The 19,662-nt window shown below is 51.6% G+C and overlaps 1 protein-coding gene across 9 annotated transcripts in view; it reads right to left on the bottom strand.

The window, feature by feature from the left end:
- Positions 1-2,326: 2,326 nt before the first annotated feature.
- HEXA (hexosaminidase subunit alpha) overlaps positions 2,327-19,662 on the bottom strand; it is a 29,155-nt gene continuing 11,819 nt past the window's right edge. For 2 of the 9 annotated variants that reach the window (XM_037910534.2, XM_037910532.2), the window contains exons 3-14: positions 18,871-18,936; positions 18,628-18,674; positions 17,954-18,064; positions 15,141-15,242; positions 13,458-13,590; positions 12,058-12,238; positions 11,285-11,371; positions 10,755-10,827; positions 9,205-9,385; positions 8,669-8,759; positions 4,630-4,734; positions 2,327-4,004 (exon numbers count right to left, since the gene is read on the bottom strand). In XM_037910534.2, coding sequence (XP_037766462.1) covers positions 3,941-4,004; positions 4,630-4,734; positions 8,669-8,759; positions 9,205-9,385; positions 10,755-10,827; positions 11,285-11,371; positions 12,058-12,238; positions 13,458-13,590; positions 15,141-15,242; positions 17,954-18,064; positions 18,628-18,674; positions 18,871-18,936 — 1,241 coding nt within the window. In that variant the 3' untranslated portion in view covers positions 2,327-3,940. Of the gene's footprint in view, positions 4,005-4,629; positions 4,735-7,399; positions 7,493-8,370; positions 8,574-8,668; positions 8,760-9,204; positions 9,386-10,754; positions 10,828-11,284; positions 11,372-12,057; positions 12,239-13,457; positions 13,591-15,140; positions 15,243-17,941; positions 18,065-18,627; positions 18,675-18,870; positions 18,937-19,662 lie in introns of all 9 variants that reach the window. The other 7 variants (XM_037910531.2, XM_037910533.2, XM_037910535.1 and 4 more) reach the window with 5 other exon arrangements.

Here is a 19,662-nt window from a genome sequence, read left to right as displayed (position 1 = left end):
AGGGAGATACCTCGCTCTGGGTGGGGGGAGAAAGAAAAGGCGTGAGGCAGGAGGTGAAAGGAGCAGTCAGACAGGAAGGACATATAATGGGAGGCTGAATCCCTCTCTTCCGTGCCAGACAACAAGCAAGGCCCTTTGCTACCAGAGCACAAAAGATGCTCGCCCTGCTGCTTCTCATGCTGTGTCCATGCTGTGGGGTAGAGAGGGCTCCCTAAGGCAGCCTCACATTCACTGCAAACCGACTGGAAAGCCAGCCTGTGGGAAGTGTGTGTGTGGGGCAGGAGGATCTCTGCTCAGAGTCCAGGCGGCCAGGCCTGACAGCACAACCAGCAGCCCCAGGGCTCTGCACTTCTGTGGCTGGGGGGTAGGGCCCCAGTCTCCCCATCACCTGAAGCCGAGATCGGGCGTAGTGCGAGCGGCAACCCGTGCCAGTCAGCCTCCGCCTGCTCGCACCGGCTTCACGCGGAACAAAGGCGCCCACGCCACATGGTAACAATTTACGCTGCATGGGAAAAGCTAGTCACTTTTAAAAATAGGAAGGGATGAGAATCCCTCCCCTCCATGTGGGCTGGCCCTCGCAGAAAGGGAGAGGGGCGCTCATCCCCAGAGCAGTACTGCCCCCTGTTGGCACCTCAGCCACACTGTGTGAAGTACAACTAGCCACTCCAAATGTGATCATTGTCCACAGGCCTCTGCCTCCCCCAGCCCTGTGACTGTGCCAGGAAGCCTGGCTGAGGGATGACAGGGTGGGGTTACACTCAGGAATCGCTGCCACAAAGGGGAAGCCAGGCATGATCCTCAGCAGAGTCCCCAGAGCTGGGTCACCAGGCCAGGCGGTGTTTGGCCTCCAAAGCAGGGAGCAGCTGGCCCCAGGTTGTTCTGGTCTTAGCTCAAGAACTGGGTTTTGCAGGATTATGCCAGGGCTCTTTATGTGCTGTCTCCCTCTCCTACCCCACCCCACGCTGCTCCCAGTGCCCATGCTGCCACCCAGGCAGGGCCGTCCCTGCTTCCCCCCCAACCCCCCACAGAGAGTCTGGGCTGTGCTCAAGGCCTGCAGGGCCTGGGAGGCCCGCCCCACCTAGAGAAGTTATGAAATTGCTTTAAAAATCATGAGATTTTTTTTAAAAAAAGAAATGTTGGGATCTTTTTATTCCCCTTGTGGAGTTTTGAGCCCTGAGGGATCATGTTTTCAAGCTTATTTCCGCACTGAGGGCTTGAAGTTTTTAAAATGAAAGCTGAGATCTCACATAGCCCCAGGACTCCAGGAGCTGGGGCTTCAAGAAAAAACACCAAGTAGTGCCAGTCTCACGATGAAATCATGAGAGTTGGCAACACCTTTTAAGATAAAAATGTATCTGGATTTTCCAGAAAATTGCTCTCAATAAGTCAGATGATGTTTAAAAGAGTTAACAAACCTACATGGATAAAAGAAATACTACTGCCTAGCTCTTCTATACTGCTTTTCATCCATAGACCTCAAAGCATTTTTATCATCCCCATTTTACAGATGGGGAAACTGAGGCATGGAGAGGGATAAGTGACTTGCCCAAGGTTACCCAGCAGGTCTATAGCAGAGCCAGGAATAGAACCCAGGCCTCGAGTTCCAGTCCAGTGCTCTAACCACTATGAAACACGGCTTTCCAGTGATCTTTATAATAAAAATCATGCATATTAAACCACTTGCAACTAAAGGCACCAATTTTTAATACTGCGTTTGGGAAGTCTACCTCATTCAGCACAGGCTGTGTGGCACAATTCAATGTACTTTGAAGACAGCAGTTTCCTGTTTTCTTTTTTGTTTTGTTTTTTAGTAACACACATTGTAGGCAGTAAATTAATTTACCCCAGTCTTTAAATCAGATACAGTGTTTAGGCTGTTTTAACTGTTCTTACCCTGTAGGTCATGGCACTGCCCAGATTGCTGCCTGGAAGGGGCACCCTGCTATGGAAAAGGTTGGGATTTGCAACACTATTTCATATTACAATGCAGGGCCCCTGGAAATGTTCCCTCTTATTCCCTCATTTAATAGCACCCTCCACGGCCATGGGCCAGTACTGAGGGCTTTAGCTCGGAAGTGATTTTAACCTTTTTTCATTTGTAAACCCCTAAAACATTTCAAATTAAGGTGTGGATCCCTTTGGAAATCTTAGACACAGACTGCGGCCCCCCAGAGGTCCACAGACAACAGGTTGAAAACCACTGGCCTACGTAAACAGCAGATCTCCCAAGACTGTCCCCTAGTGGTGACAGGAAGGACTGCAGACAATCGTCCCTTTAAGAATATACCCTAGAACTAGAGATGAAAAATAAATTCAAACTCAGCCAATTTCTGGATATTTTTAATGAAAATTTAACAATCATAACATCTGAACAGTTGTAGAGAAGTGACAGCACAGCAGTGGCTTATTTAAAGCAAAGTCACATAGCGTTCCTACAGTGCAGCATCTTGTTCAGTTCAGAAAAATTAACCCAAAACCAGATACCAGTTGCATCGGTAGGGGCTTTCACCAGGAGATCCTAGCTGTCAAAGACAAGTGTCTCAACTCACTGATCATCTAGTGAACAGCTAAGCTGGTCCCTGCCTCTAGGAGTGTACAATCAATTCAATGAAGACTAGAAGAAGATAAATCTGAGCCGACCCTCACTGCAGGGACTCAAACACCGGGAAGTTGGATATGCTGACTGACTCCTGTGTGAGGCTGCATACCCGACAAGGAGACTGGCCAGTGAGGGCCCAGCTGGGATTGTAATATCATTGGGCAATTCCCTCAGAGCTTCCTAAAAAGGAGAAAGCAAGAAGGAAGCTGAGGGAGGAATCTGGAGTTATTGCCTCATAGAGGCTTTGGGGGGGGGCCACTCTCTTGAGACAGGCAAGAGAAGAAGGCAGCATCCAGGGTAAGGAGCAGAGACAGTGGCATGAAGAGGAAAGCACAACTGGGCTGCAGGAAGAGTTAGGAGGAACAAAGGGAAAAGGAACAGCAGAACAAACAAGGGCTGGGTTGAATGGCTAGTCCCCACTAACAGCTTGTGCACTGGTGCGGAGAGAATCTTACATGCCAAAGGTGTGTCCACACTGGGGGGGGGGGCGGGGGTGTGTGTGTGTTACCACACGGTAACAGCTTAGCATGGAGAAAGTAGTCTGCAGTTTTAACACCTTCAGTGGTCAAGGTAAAAGCTAGGCGGAGCCTAAGGTTTCATCCGACCAACTAAGACTACAACTGCCTGCCCCACCTGGCTAAACCCCTTGTGCCCCCAAGACCTGAGACAGACACAGACCAGTCACAAGCTATACAGTTAGGCACACAGCGCGAGTCAAGCCAGCCGGGCTTCCCAGCAATATCATCATGCTCAGGCATGTTCGGGACAGGGAGCAAACCCTGAGTTGAGGCCTCTGCTCCTGGAGGTAGGCAGGCATGGAGGTAGACAGGAGTGGAGCCGTTCTGCTGCAGTAGGAGTCGGGTGCAGTAGCACACGCAGTGCACAGGCAGGGCAGGGTCTGCAGGCTCCCCTGCTGGAGTGGAGCGGGGGGTGTCCGCTCTGAAGTGACTCACACTGGTACTGCGGCACTGCATATGTCACTACAAAGTAAAGAGGGTTTGTAGCTGCCAACGCGGCAGCTCCAGCCTGGGCTCTTCCACACACCAAACCCTGTGCATCCCCAGTGCAATAGCTGACTGGAGCTACCCTGCTGCGGATGGGCCAGGAGCCTCACACGGCCTGCCCCGGCACTGGGACAGACTGGAAAGGCACCTTCTCTCTTTGGGACTCCTTCTTTATTGGATTTAAAATTCAAACAGTAGAAAAAAGGCAAAGTATCTAAATCAGCTCATTGCAAGAACAAGAGCAACAGGGACGACCTGTAGCACATGGGAGCAGCTATCGTCTGAGATACACACACAGCATGCAGGTTGAAGGGGTGGGGGCAGCTGAGCTCTCCACTCAGAACCCACTGTATTCAGGATCACAGTATCCTGTAAAGAGAGGTTGAGCCTGGATGCCTCGCCTGGAATAGAAGAGACACAGGAATATTACACAGAACCCATTCAGGCTTCCAGTCCTTAAAGGGGAGGGAGTTACTCTTAACCCTTTGGTGCCCTGAGGAGAGTGATGTGCTGAAGTACAGGGTTCTTTTCTTCTCTCCCCTGCATACTGAAGTTTTGAGGTATATGATGATATTTTAGGGCTCAGGAAAGTGAGGGATTAGACCAGTTTTCACAGGCTAAGCAGGGTAGAGCCTGGTCTCTACCTGAAGGGAGACCCTCAAGAAAAATCCACATGCTACAAGCAGCAGTGCTGGCAACTCTGTAGGGAGTGCTCTGCCATTGAATCAGCACTGAACCAATGCTTCAGCATGGCACTAGGGGTGCTGTGCTGCTGTGTGGTGCCATCTACCAGAGTTGGCAAACTAAGGTCCTGACCACTCATAGGCATTAATGATGCCATGGCACTTTGCATAACCCCAGTGCCCTGGTGAAATCCCAGCAGCCAGTTACAGTCTGCCTCCCTAGATTCCCTAGCAGCTCCAAAGGGACTCACTCCTCACTGCTGCCCCACCCCAGAGGTGACTGAGTGATATCCTGTGTCTAGCTGGGGTCTTGGATGAAAGGAGCTAGGCCAGTCACAATTACCTGAGCAGTGTGCAGCGGAAATTTGCCAGTCGTCTATATGCATCTTGCAGATCTCTCACAGTCTTATTGCTCCACAGCCTCTCAGCTATGGCCCCAGCTCTTGGCCTTGAGGAAATGAGATGCAAACATGTGTTACTCTACACTGGAAGTCAGAGGGCTGCTAAGAGCAGGCGCTCCCAAACACTCCTGCCTGAACTGTGAGATGAAACTGTTCCTATTGAGGCAGAAATGCAGGGATGTCAGCAGAAAAGCTGGACTAACCTCCCGGGGAACGCAAAGGGCTCCAGTAGCAACCCCTGGGAGTGGAGAGGCATTATTAACACCCAGGCTGCTATACTTTGCTATACGTGGGGTCAGCACAGACATGATTTACAAAAGGCTCTCCAAGGCCAGGAAAAATTGGAACAATGATGGAGGAGGCTGGGGAGCTGTGAGAAGAAGAATGTCAAATATGCCTTGAATATTATTAGTAACTATTAGTCCTTAAGACCTTAAAGAGAAAAGCAACCATTCTATTCCCTTCTCCATGACAACCAGGATTGCACCTACAACTCCTTCGCCTGTTCCAAATGTTAGCTCCTCCTAAAGGAACTCAAGACAACAAGAGATCAACATCCACCTCCAGAGTGCAAGACAGATGGGGTTAAGAAACCTCAGACCCCCAGAAATAAGAAACAGGAAACACAAACTCTGCAAGCTCTTGTTACTCAGACAAGTTCCTCTCATGAGCAGCATGTGGACAGAGCATCTTGTGATGCTAGCTGGCTGCCATGAACACCCCCTTTCTCTTGCCCATAAAATCCCGAAGGAACCCCTTGCTTTCTGACAGCAGTGATCATTAGCCTGTTTCATCCTAGGAGTGAATTAAGTGCCAGAAACTTTTTTGGGGCAGAGGGGAGCAACTATAAATCAAATAAACTGTTCAAATAGTAGCTTACTGTGAGACCCAGAAAACTAAAGCTTCCACAGGACAAACTTCCCAATACCCCAAGAAATCCAACCAACTAGCTTTCACCCCAAATTTTAAGATGTACATTTGCTTGCTTTATCAATCAAATGCACCCTCTCTCCAGTCTTGTTCCTTCAAAATATTTTCTCTTGTATTACAAGCCCTCAAGGATGTGAAATGCTGTATATATAATCAAAGAATGAATAGGCTAGATCCACTAAATTTAGCAGAACGATAAGGGATTTTGTTGGTTTTCTTTCTCAATGATTGTTGCACTCTAGAAGTGATATTAATTGTAAAGAACAAGGAGGAAAAAGACCATTGACAGATATAAGCACCTATACAGGGTACAGCTTTGAAATATTGAAAGAAATCGCTTAAAGGGGAGAAAATTCCAATTAACAGTAGGGATTAATAGAGAACTACAATCCTTGAAATGAAGAACAAAAACCTCTGATAAAAAACTTCTGATGAAAAAAAAACATTTACTGGATATTGAGGGAAGCAGCAGGAAAACTGAGTGCTGAAATGTGAGTTTGTTTGGTCAGTATCCAATTGGAAATAAAAGCCATGCCCCCTCCAACACTCCCTGTCCCTGAAAAGGTGTAAAACTGAGGTCACTGTGGGGGTGGGGCTCAGTTCGCTGAACCTTCTCTCCAAAATATACTGCAGAAGCGAGATTCAATACCAGACACCTGACCAGCCCCTGGAATGGGCAGACTCTCCCTTTCCTGGGTTCCCAGCACAAAGGAGGGGTGAGATTTCATTTCAGAGATTGTATTTATTTCTGTTCTTTAAATAAAAACCTGAAAGTTCCCTTGTTGAGTCACCACCCCTTCTAGTGAGACCTCAACGAACCCTATACTGAATATATAAAATTGGCCGAAGAGAACCTCAAATAATCATAAAAAGAAAAGGAGTACTTGTGGCACCTTAGAGACTAACCAATTTATCTGAGCATAAGCTTTCGTGAGCTACAGCTCACTTCATCGGATGCATATTGGTTATTTGTACTATTCTATGGTATAAACAGCATGTTGTATTCAGCACACACTAGAACTTCTGACATCTAAGCTTGACTATAGACTATTGATTTTATACTTATGTGGTTCTGGCTGAATAAATAAATCTGTTGATTGGTTAAGAACAACTCAGTGTCCTGATTAGAAAAGCACTGTCCCAAGGTAAAAGTAGATCTGAAAAGAAGGCAGTGTTAATGAGTAAGTTATTGCTCCCTGTACTAAATAAAAAGGGGTTCTCTGAATTATTTTCCATTCCAATATTGGCTAGAACATTTATTCAATTGGCAAATCTAGTTTGTCAGGTTTCAGCTTTAAAATCTAACTGGCACCTGAGCAAATTAATAACATTGACCCATTCATGCTTCCATGTCACTGGGAAAGCAGAGTGCCATTTGCCTGCGGGATTAATGGTGTGGCTGCAGCTCAAGCCAGCACACCCAAACTAGCCTTAATCTAACTAGCTCAGGGCCCAGATTAGTGAAGCTGTGGGAGCATGGGACTTCAGCACAGGCTGTACAAATCTTCCCAGAACTGCCATGGCTTCGCTGTTACTGGTACCTGAGCTAAATTACAGCTAGCTTGGATATGTCTGCACATGTGGCAATCACACCCGGTGATTGCAGCGTAGACAGACCCTAGAAAGGTGGTGGTGGGAAAGAAGAGAAATAGGAGTCTCTTAGCAAACAGGATGTTATGCCAGTCCACAGCCAATACACTGAATGTACTTAAGGAAACCCCACCTGCTGGTTCCTTGCAGATGTTCCCCCAACAAACACCAACATGCCTATCATTGCCATACCTGGAAACAGACTGAACGGGGTGGGATGGCAGAGCAGACAACACAGGATTACATGCTCACGAAGTTTTGCAGCAAAAACATGAGCCCCTGCCCCTGCATAGTAAAGTATAAGTGGAGAAGAGGAGAAAGCTGAGCTGAGATTAACCAGTCTTTCTACAGAGGCTTTAAGACAGGAAGGTTGGCTAAGTCCTGTATAAGGGTCCCTAAATCAGGCATTGATCAACAGTTATATTCATTCATTTAGAGCTTCTAGGGGAGAAGGCAGGAAGGAAACAAAAGGAGGACGGTAGCACGACAACCTCATAGAGGTTTTACAATGCCTCCCTCCTGGGGGAGGTAATGAGTCCCACAGGGCCTAGAGAATACTAGCTGACACCTCTCCTTTGCTAATTGAGCTGGGGGGCCTGGAGCAGGCCAGTTTGGCATGAGAATGACAGGAGCAGAGCAAGCCACTGGTCGGTGGGACAACATTTTAAGTCAACGTAATTATTTTTTATTTTTATAATAATTTAGCAAGTGAGTGTTTAAAAAAAAAAGCCATTGGAAAACAAGAGCTCAAGGAACCACTTTGTGCCCAGCCTATGGTAACAGCCAGTTAACTCTGCTCCAGCAGGAACTGGAGACTATAAATAATTCAGGCCATTCAGTTCAGCACAAGGCAGTCAGATGGAGGTGGGATTCACTGTAAGGCACAAGGACCAAAGCCTGGTACCATTCAGCACCCAAAAGATGGGGATTCTAAAGCACCGAAGCACAGCTGCTCATCTACAAAGGTTGCCTGCCACCTGGGGCCTGTGCATTTACAATGGAAACATGCCCAACTGGAAGGCCGCTGTCTGCTAAGATCTGCCAGTACATCTACATTCTGAAAACAGGGAATCCTGCACTACACTGCCTTCCTCCCATAGAGTGTCGTGCTAGGCACAGGTCCCCTACACCCTGAGCTGCTATGGATGCTGTGACGCACTCACCACAACGTGGGGCTTCCCTCTGTGGAGTTTCACTATATCCAAGCAGACAGCCATAAATCCAGGTTTATAGGTGAGCCAGCCACTACAGCGATGGGAGACAGATCAGGAGACCACCACACCTGCTGTACTCCCATTGAGACACAGCGGCCCAATTCTCTTCTTCCCACAATCTCACCCTATTGGCCCCAGTGGAGTGGAGTTCCCTGCAATTTACACAATGCAGTGGGAAATCGGGCCAAGGACCATCGCCCATGTTAGAAGAGAAGGGCTCAAGCCCAACTCTGATGGGTTCTCTTACCAGAGCCTGGGCGTCAGGTTAGTTACATCCACATATTCACCCCACATGCAGGCCTCTCCGCCAATCACCAGCTCCTTCTGCTCAGGGCTGCCTGTCAAAAGAGACACTTGTTCGAATGACAAAGGATCAGAATATGGGGTGGCATGTTCCCTCTGTCCCCGCCCACAGAGAAGAGTCTGTTATAGCATCCAGCTACAGAGCCTAGCTAATCAGCTCAAGCTGTAGAGACTCAGGCTTCTGCCCTGGAGGTCCCCGATGGCAAACATCAGCTACACGTGCTGAAGGACAGTTTGACTGTTTCACGCCAGAGGGAGGCTGTTCAGTGCCCATCCCCTGACAAGCAGGGCAGCTGCCAGTCCACTGGAGCCAAGGGCACAGGAACTTGTGCTCACTTGGTTCAGCAGTAGGAAGTACTTGACTGGCCTGCTTGTTAGTTGACTGACCAGCCAGGACTGCTACATCACCCCCTCGACAGCCAGCTGTGTGTGAGGCCCCACAGGGGAGGCTGACACAGCCCACATGTGCAGGGGACACACCTTCAAACTCCAGAGGCTCCACCTGGTAAGCTGTCTGCCAGTCCTGCCCATATGAGATGCGGTTGAGATACCAGGGGGCAGACAGCAGGGCCCTGTAACCGGCCTTGGTGACTCGAGCCACCTCCTGCTGGTACGGCCCGGCGTTCTCCCGCCATACGTGGATGATGGTGTCTGGCTTCACCTGGCCACACATGACAGAAATATGCATGATGCTCCATGCAAGGGGTCAGCGTGCCCCATTCCCCTAGCACACGAGAAGAGCCAGGCCGACAGCCCCCGAGGCAATCTGCAGCACACAGCACTACAAGGCACACACCACCCACGTGGGGACCTTCAGCAGGGACATGGGAACAGTGCAACCCGAGGACGACCCTCAGTTCACACTCCCCAGAGCCACACACACCCCTGTGCTGTACACACTTTTCTCCTGCTAGCTCAGCCTGGGACCCTGCAGCAGAAATGGGAAGTCACTGCTGCACTGGTAATGGCAAGAGTCAGCAAGACGATTCTTCTAGACAACCACACCCCTACCCGACAGCAATGTAGCACAGGCACGCTGCGCCCTCATGTGAAACTGACCCCACGGAGGGCACTTCCGTCATCCTTCCTACTCCATGCACCCAGCCCAAAAGGTAAACTAGGAAGAATGCTCTAGCAGACAGGGCACTGGACTAAGACTCTGGACTTCCTATGTGACCTTGGTCAAGTCTCTGAGCTCTGCCTGTGCCTCAGTACCCCAGACTACAGCTCCTGCAAGCCTCCCAGTGAGAAAAGAGTGTGAGGTGCTCAGTTACTATGGCAACGAGGGCCCTGTAAGTACCTAGACAGCTCGCTCTCAGGGGAGTCCCTGCTGCTCTTCCCCTAGCCGACGCCCTCTCTGACCCACACAATCCCCTCAAGGTACCAGGCAGAAGTGGCTGGCTTCAGCTGGGGAAAGAGAAGTGGAGGGGCCTGGAGAGAGAGATGCTGGGAGTGCCTTCCCTGAGAAGGGAGCAGCAAGGCTGCAGCAGCAGGGCAGCTCTGAGTTCTCAAATGCCATGCCAGCAAGTGACAGTGCCTGGTTGTATTCCTCACCCACCCCCACCAACAGGGGTGTGAGCCAGCCCCCTGCACTGGCCTGGAGTGGGTATAGTGAGCAGCTGATAGAGTAGGCTGTGACCGAATAGCCACAGGTTGCGAACAGCACACCTGCTGCGGAGGGAGCTATGGACCTAAAGGGAGAGCATGTCTGGGACAGGATCAAAGACCTGCCTCTTAAGGGATCAGGCCACAAGGAATCAGGGGAAGAACCATGGCTAACAAAGGAGGGAAAAAGCCCATGGGCGAGGGTGGAGAATTCCCCCCCTTCCACCAACCCCTGGCCCAAGAGCAAACCCAGTGCCTGGCAGAGCCCAGCAGGGGATGGGGCAGGAGGAGACCATGCAGTAAGCAGACATCCCTCCATCAACACACAGCCAGGCCCCTCCATTCCCAAGGCACACTGAGACACACTGCATTGGCTGTTGCTGAGAGCCAGGGGCCTGTAGCAGGGAAAACAGAGCGGCTCTCACCTTCACGCCATTATCGAACACCTCCTGCCACACTACATAGCCCTTGCCATAGGAAGAGATGATATCCAGCAGCCTGGAGCCAGGAGAGAAGCAGTACAGAATAAACAGGGACAGCTCCCCCACCACTGAGCTGCAGTGACCAAGGAGAGTCCAGCCAGAGCCTCCATCACTCAAGTCAGGGCCTGTGTCTAGACAGGAACATTACCTAGGCCAGGAGTGTACCTTGGTTCTCTCCCTTCCCCATCCCAAGGCAGGTCCTAACCAGGGCTCCCAGTCCATCACCCACCCACTATCGAGAGCCATCACCAACTCTGAACCCCTTTGGGGTAAACTCTCCACACAAGCCTGTGTGGGACAAGGTGTGGTGGGGCCATACCCAGGTACCAGCTTTGGAGTGGAGGTGGGTATTCTCAAGGGGGCCTGCTCCCCATGAGGAAATACAGAGTGGTGGGGTGGATGTGTGAGCCACGGAAGGCACACTGGTTGTGCTGCAGCTGCTGCTCTCTGCAGGCCCCTGTCATGGTCCTCACCTCTGGATGTAGAAAGACTCCAGTTTGGCGTAGTCTTGGCCAAACCCCATCCTCTGCATGAAGGCCTGGATTTCCGGATTCGACCTCCTGTGCATTAAAGAGAGGAGCAGTATGAAAGCACAGGCCACACTGCGGAGTGTCCAGCACCCTGGAGACATGTGCCGAGAGCAACAGGAAGGAGAGCGAGTCACGGGGCTGCTGTGCCTCAATGGCCATCTCTACAGGGTGGGAGGGATCGTCCCCAATGGCCCGAAGGATGCAAGACCGAGAGCTGTCTCTGGATGGGCTGGTGGTGTCTGCTTCCCTTGGGCAGCCGCTCAGCGCTAATGTCTCTTGCCTTGTGTAGTAGGACAAAGGCTGGGGGCTGATTTGTTTTATTAGGCCAAGAGTGACTGCTAGTGAGGAAGGATGGTCTGTGGCCAAGGCACAACTCGGAGGACCCGGGTTGCGTTCCCAGCTCTGCCACAAACACAGTGTGACCTCATGCCTCTCTGTGCCTCAGTTCCCCCTCTGATAATAGCACTGCCCTGCCTCCCTGTCTCTCTTTTCTATTTAGCCTGGAAGCTCCCTGCGGCAGGGATTGTCTCTCACTGTGTTTACGTACAGTGCCTAGCACAGCAAGGTGTCAATCTCATTTGGGGCTTCTAAGCACTGCTATAATCCAGACCATTCCTAGCTAGTGATCAGAGTCGACAGTCCAAGGTCATTTATCCCATGGACTTGTCCCTGCTATCCCGGCCGCCGTCGAGCAGCTACAAAGAAGCGTAACCCACCAGCAGGTGAAGTCAACCTCGTCGCCGCCAAGGTGGAGGTAGAAGTCTGGGAACACAGTGCTGACCTCCCTAAAGAGCTCTGTCATGAACTGGTAAGTGGTGTTGAGGATGGGGTTGACCGGCCCGTGGACCCCGGAGGGAATCGAGCCTGCATAGCAGGGTGTCAGCAAGCCCGGAGCACCTGGATCAATACCAAAAAATGCTGTAAGGAAGAGTTTACGTGCCACCAAGCTCTGGGTCACTGGCTGGCCAATGCCACCTGCTGCTCCCCACCACTGGAGGGGACAGCCAGGAAACTCCAGGCACAGCAAACAAGGGGGTCAGGGAGAGGAGAGAGCAAAGGCTCCACGCAGGACAGGCAGCTGCTTGGTTGGAGCTGTCTTCTCCCATCTCATGCTTCAGTAACGCACATGCCAGCGCACAGCCCCCAACACCAAGCGAGCATGTCCCAGCCACAGATCTCAACACAGAGCACACAAGTGGGGTATGTCCCACCACCCCGCTGGACAGGGGCAGACTGCGGCACAGAGAGGGGAAGTGATGTACCCAAGGTCAGCCAGCAGGTCAGTGGCAGAACTGGGAATAGACCCAGACCTCTGGACTCCCAGTCCAGTGCTTCATCTGGGTCAGGCAGCCTCAAGTATGCCAAGAAAGGCTGAGAAATCTGCGGCTGCGCTGGAGCAGGTAGCTGTGTGCAGGGAGTCATCTCTGCAGGATGGGAAGGGGCCAGAACCTGACCCCCTCCACACCAGGCTCTTAGCATACGTGAGGAGATGGACTGGGAAATGTAACAGTTACATGGATTAAGGTCCCACAAGGGGGTGATGGCTCCAGACTATTGTGCTCCTGAAGGAAAGCACAATACTAACTGACTGGAAGGACGTGGACTAGCCAAGATCTGGAATTCTCCTCCCCTTGCCTAAATCTTGTGTTCATTAATGGGCCTGGACTAGATTATGGCCCCCAACCCCATCCCCTCCCTTACAAATTCAGTGCTTGTGAAGCAGATTAGCAAGCAATGTTCTGAGACAGGCATGGAGCAGGTGTGTGCTGAGATGAGCTGAGGTGTATTGGCAGAGGCATTGGGGGCCCAGGACTGGGATAGCAAGGATGCTATAGGTCAGGAGTGAGGTACACAGTCGGGGGAGGACAGCACAAACAGCATCTCCCTGTACTATGCCTGATTATATCCTCCCCTGAGTTCCTCAGACCAACCAGACAAGTGGACAGGAGCTAAGAGCAAGTTACTGGCCAGGCCCAGGCTCTGACAAAGGGATGCGCACACATCTAGCTGGATATCTGTGCTAAGACCTAGATCACTGAGACCCATCTTTGGGCACAACCCCAGAATCCCCAACCCACCCTTTGCTCTGGGGCCTAGGGCAGGCCCCATTCCTTACCTGGGCCCCAAGAGTGGGTGTGGCCAGGGGTGTCAAACTCCGAAATGACTCGGATCCCACGTAGCCTGGCGTACTCGATCACGAGCTTCACGTCGTTCAGCGTGTACACATGGGTGACGGGATTGTAAGCTCCCTGGGAGGGCACAGGAATCACAGGTCCCTACTGCTCCAGTGTGCGCCCATTCAGATCCACCCCGCCTATCATTAGCCATCGCCAATAGTCAGCTTCCCACTGCGCTGACAGGAAAGGCCCCGTGCCTGGCCCAAGCAACCTGTAATGATTGGAAAGCTTTGGTGCAGTGCACAGAGCTCTGCCTCCCTCCCACAACAGTACCAGCTGGGCAGCAGCCACTGCCAGCACCACTTCCCATTTGGGGCGGAGGAGTCTGGATAGACAACCCCTGCCGAGTAACTGGCTACACTTTATGTGCTCCCCCAGCAGGCCAGCGTGTGGTTGGGAATTCCTCCTGCCAGGCTGCAGCCCAGCCCGGGTTCCCAGGCTGACCAGCAAATTTCCAGGAACTGCATAAGTTCTTTCCTCACATCTGTTCTGACTCAGTCACGTAAGAGCGAAGAAAGATGGGCAGCGGCGCCTGGGGGACCCAGATCTGTCCCCAGGTTGCTAGCAAGGAAGCTCTTGCTCGTTACAGATCACCAGCATTGCTCCTTACATTCTAGGGTGAAATTAGAGCAGGGGTTCTCAAACTTCATTGCACCGCGACCCCCTTCTGACAACAAAAATTACTACACGACGCCAGGAGGGGGACTGAAGCCTGAACCCACCCAAGCCCAAGCCCTAGCCCTGCCCCCCGGGTAGGGGGGAGGGCAAGCCAAAGCCCCAGGCCTTCAGTCCCAGGCATAGGGCCTGTAATTTGAGCCCTGATGCCCAGGGCGGAAGCCATTGGGCTTCAGCTTCAGCCCTGGACAATGGGTCTCAGGCTTCGGCCCCAGCAAATCTAAGCCAGCCCTGGTGACCCCATTAAAATGGGGTCGATACCCACTTTGGGGTCCCAACCCACAATTTGAGAACAGCTGAATTAGAGAATACAGCTCTTAAACTGAGACCAGTCATGCCAGCTAAAGTGCAGCACATGGCCAGTGTCTCTCCATTCGCAGCCCTGGACCTGTATTCCCTGCTATCCCAGCTCTGACCCCACACACATTGCCCATGCACCTCAATCCTGCCCTAACCCGCCCCGCTATCCCAGCCCTGGATCCGTCAGACACCAACACTGCCAATTATGCTAAGTTATGCATGTTGAGATTCAGTGACGCAAATATTGTCCAGGGCCTGGACTGAGACCACTGGACTCATTTCATTTGTGATCCAGGCTTCTATTTCAAACCTGATCTTTCCTTGCAACACAAAGCCAAAGAATGCATGATGCTGCAGTTTCTAACAGAGGGGGTACTAACAGAATCAGGTGCTGAGGGCAGCACAGAGGTTTGGCCTGATGGCATATGGGCTGAGGACCCCCTTTTACACAGAGAGCACACGCACAGAGATATCCATCAGGAGAGGACAAAGAATATGGGGCCAACTTCTCCTTTGCAGGACACAGGGGATTCCCACTGGCTTTAGTGGGGGCCCCAGACATTAGTGGTGGGAGAACAGGACCCCTGGCACTTGCTCTGAGAGCATGTCAGAGTTTAGGGTGCCACACAGGGAACGGGATGCGCTACCTTTCGGCTGAGCTCCGGGAAAGCTGCGCTCTCATACGGGAAGGAGGGGTCATCCACGATGTGCCAGTGAAATACGTTGAACTTGTTATAAGCCATGACGTCCTGGGGAGCCATAAGAGAGCAACAGGATTCAGACAAACACACCCACGCCTTACTCTGGCAGCTCAGCCAGCCTGCTTTCGCACACCCTTCTATGCCAAAGTGGCCTCCCAACGGGGATCAGGATACCCAGGGCTATTCCCTCTCGACTTACATTTGGAACAAACTCCAATCACAAAGACAGGCTCATACACACACACAAGCCCTTCCGGCTCCCTCTGGGATCTGAGAGTCACGGGGGATATACCCATTGTCACTAGTAAGAGGTTCTGCAGGTCAAGGGCTGCCCTTGACACTTGTGAAACTGCCACAGGATCTGCACAGGAGGAACTGATGGAACAGAACTGTGTTGCCAATGCAAGGGAATCCTACACTAGGCCGTTTACCTTGGCTTGGCAGGGCTACAAGCACAGTATAGCCTGGGTTTTGTCAGTAAGGTTGGCAACTAAGACTCCAAGCACAAAGGGGGCACACCAGTAAGGGCCATTTTTCAGAGCCAAACACCAATGTGAGGAGTGGCTGGAAATATTCTGTTTCAGACTAATGCTCTGGGGTCCCTTGCTAAGGGACAGAGTTAAACAGACCTTCCCACGGCTCCTTACGTTTCTCCAAGCCCTGGATCACTCTCTCCTTCCCTGTCATTTTCAGAATCAAAGATTCGAAGAGCAGAAGGGACCATTATATCATCTGGTCTGACCTCCTGAATAGCACAGGCCAGGAAATTTCACCCAGTTACTCCTGAAGCGAGCCCAACAAGTTTAATCCCTCTTCTCCTCCCTTTATTTCAGTTAAGTTGGGAATCATTTAAAGAGACACTAGTCCATCTCAAGACTGCCCCACACTTGTTCCTGAGTAACAGCCGTGTTAGTCTGTATTCGCAAAAAGAAAAGGAGTACTTGTGGCACCTTAGAGACTAACCAATTTATTTGAGCATAAGCTTTCGTGAGCTACAGCTCACTTCATCGGATGCATACTGTGGAAAGTGTAGAAGATCTTACACTTGCTCCTGTAAACCGAGCTTGTCCTGCTCTAGGAACTGCTTTGCATTTGGTTCTATGAAAGGGACACCAGCATCATGAGAGGGGTGAGAGAGATTAGGCCCAAGGAGGTGAACGAGTCTCTCATTTACAAAGATCCTGTAAACAAGGCCAAATAAAGAAATACCCTAGGCACAGCACAGACAGGCCCCAGGGGTACTCCCTTTGTACAGTAACTCCTCACTTAAAGTCATCCCAGTTAACACTGTTTCGTTATTAGGTTGCTGATCTATTAGAGAACATATTTATTTAAAGTCGCGCAATGTTCTGTTATAAGGTTGTTTGGCTCGCCTTGCTCCACCCGCCCACCTGGTGCTCCTGCCGGGGAGCAGGGTCGGGGTATGGGGGCTTGCCCCATTCCGCCCGCCCGGTGCTCCTGCCAGGGAGAGGGGTCGCGGCATGGGGGCTTGCCCTGCTCCGCCCACCTAGCATTCCAACCAGGGAGCAGGGTTGGGGAGTGGGAGCTTGCCCCGTTCTGCCCACCTGGCGTTCCAGCTGGGAAGCAGGGTTGGAGTGCAGGGACCTATCCCACTCTGCCTGCCCGGCATTCCAGCTGGGGAGTGGGCAAGCCCCCGACCCCTGGCAGGAGCGCCGGCCAGGCGGAGTGGGGCAAGCCCCCGCGCCCCGACCCCACTACGCCCCGCCTCAACCAAGCTTCACAATCATCATTGGTGAGTACAGTATTAAATAGTTTGAACTTATACTATATATGTATATAATGTCTTTTGTCTGGTGAAAAAAATTTCTCTGGAACCTAACCCCCTCCCCCTTTACATTAATTCTTATGGGGAAATTGGATTCACTTAACATCATTTCACTTAAAGTAGCATTTTTCATAACATAACTACAACGTTAAGCGAGGAGTTATTGTACAGAAAAGGGAAACCATGGGGAGGCAGGGGAGGCCCCTTCATTAGACACACTGGTTTATAGTCCTTTACTCCCTGGGGCTGGCAGGAAATGCCAGTGCTCCCCAGCGGGGATGGGGGAGACTTGGGGAAAAGATACCAGAAGCATAATTCCAAGGGACTATCTGCAAGGATTCCATCACCACCCTCTGGCCCCGTTCTTCCTGGAAAAGCCACTGTGGCTTGCTCCAAGTGCAGTGGGCTAGTGTTCCTACTGCCTAGAGAAAAGGCCAGCTTTGAGGGTAGTGGGAGGGTCTGTGGGGCTCTCTCTCTTTCTCCAGTTCATCTGCACAGAGAATGAAAACAGTCCAAATGAGTCAGCTGTGAGTTCCCCAGGGAGTGAACCCACAAGGGGCCTAAGGAGAACAGCAAACTAGAAGGGGTGCGGGGCATTAGGAGCATTTGTCCTTGGTTTAGATCCGCCACCACCCAACCCCCTTCCGACAGCCCCTCTCTCCACTACAGCTGAAACCCATCAGACAGCTTCACTCTGTGAGCTCCTCTCCTCGCCCTTGAGCGTTGCCATGGTGCTTTACCTATACCCAGCTGTAAGGGCTGGCCCTGGTTGGGAGGCACTATCTGACCCTGTAGCACCATCAAACATGTCTGCAGAGCCAATGCAGTGCCCAGGCCCAGAGGCCCTCAGAAAGCCCCCAGCTGACCTGCAGAAGGGAACAGCTAGCCAGACTGCTCTGCCTACAATGCCACATCAAAGGCTGGCAAGCCTGCCAGCAAGGCAGGACACGTGCTTGAGCACCTGGGCACACACCAGAGTCTCTAGGATGGCTCTCACAGGCAGGTAGTGGCGAGATGTGTCCAGCAGCAGGCCCCGGTGAGCAAAGCGGGGAAAGTCCACAATGTCCGTCTTGTTGAGGTAGAACTGCAAGAAAGGGCATGCGGTAGATGAGCAGCCCCCTCAGGGAAGGCCCAGAGCAAATACACAGACACCATAACATCATCAGGAGAGTGCTTTCTACAGCAGGGTTAGCTGCCTCCCCAGGCAGAGATCTGCACCTCCCTGGGGCACAGGACGGCTGGGCAGGAGTGCCTTCATTAGCCTGCAGATGGCATTTTGGAGAAGCCAGCCAGAAGAATCAGTACAAAGTTCCAGGACATGGCTCCCTCCTGCCAGGGGCTGGGCACTATTCAGAGCCTTATATTGCCAAAGCATGTGGTCCCCAGCCCTACTTGCACTACCTAATTGGTGCCCCAGGAGTCCACTTGGATCCCCGGTTTAAAAACTCCCCCCTGAAGCCCCAGTCTTTGAGGCGGAAGGCCCAAGAGAATTCTCTTTGCAGTCCATCCACAGCGTGGCCACATTTAGCAGCTAAGCAATACTTCCCCCATGAGGCAGAGCAGGGCAGGGCTTCCCCACTAGAGTTTGCACCCATCACCCTGCACTGCATCAATGCCTCCCTCCAGCTCAGCAAGTGTCACACTCACCGTCCCGTCCTCATCTCTCCAGATGAGCTGGCTGAACGTCTCCAGGCCTGTGGGAAGCAGACAGACAGAGCTAGGCTTTGGGCATGGGTTCCTCCCAAAGAAGAGCCCAATTAACAAAGCAAGCTAGAACACACTGGAACAGGGAGATGCTCCATCCAATGGGCCTGGGAGTAGAGGCAGCAGCAAGGCTCAGCAGAAAGCACTAATGGGGACAGACACCCCAAATGGCAAATGCAGCCTCACCTCGGAGAGCTCCCCAGATACTCTCTGAAGACAGCAGTGAAAGGTCCTCTGAAGTAGACAGCTTGTCTGAAACACAGCATCATACAGGATGTTAGCACCTCTAGCACAGCCCTCCCCAGCTGGGTGAACCCCACTGCAAATTATTACAGCTCCAGCTCCAGGACCTGGATTGAGCCGGGCACTGCCAAGTTTTATATAGTTTAAAGAGGAATATTTCACCAGGAACCCTTGCTCCCACCCAGGGTCCAATCCACACTGCTTGCCTAGCTTAATGCCTTTGGCACTCTTGGGTCACTTCAGCAATAACTGGTGTACACCAACAGATGAGACACTGAAAGGTGGGCTTCTGAAATAATGGAAGATGTGTGGGAGCCAGATATAATCAATCCCTTCCTTAGCCTTCCCATTTATACAGTCTCAGGTGAAAATGTTTAAAGAAAGAACAGGGCAACAGTAAACTTGACGTTTGTATGGAAAGCAGCATAGCCTAGCAAATAAAGCACTAGAGACGGGGTCAGGAGACCTGGGTTCTACTCCTGGTTCTGCACTGGCCTGCTGGGAGACCTTGGGCCAGTAGTCATGTCCCCACCTGTGCCTCGGTTTCCCCAAATGTAAAATGGAAATCATGATACTGCCCTCCTTTGTAGAGGGCTTGGAGATCTAGGGATAGAGAGTACTATATATTCCTGACAATTGTAGGCCCAGAACCAGCCCCACACTCCCTCAGAGCCACTTGCTCACCAGTGAGGCAGGACTCAAGATCCTAGGTATAACAGACAGAGCACTGAAGTT

The sequence above is a fragment of the Chelonia mydas genome, chromosome 10 (assembly GCF_015237465.2).
Source record: "Chelonia mydas isolate rCheMyd1 chromosome 10, rCheMyd1.pri.v2, whole genome shotgun sequence".
Taxonomy (NCBI): Eukaryota; Metazoa; Chordata; order Testudines; family Cheloniidae; genus Chelonia; species Chelonia mydas.
This window is presented reverse-complemented; position numbering and strand designations above follow the sequence as displayed.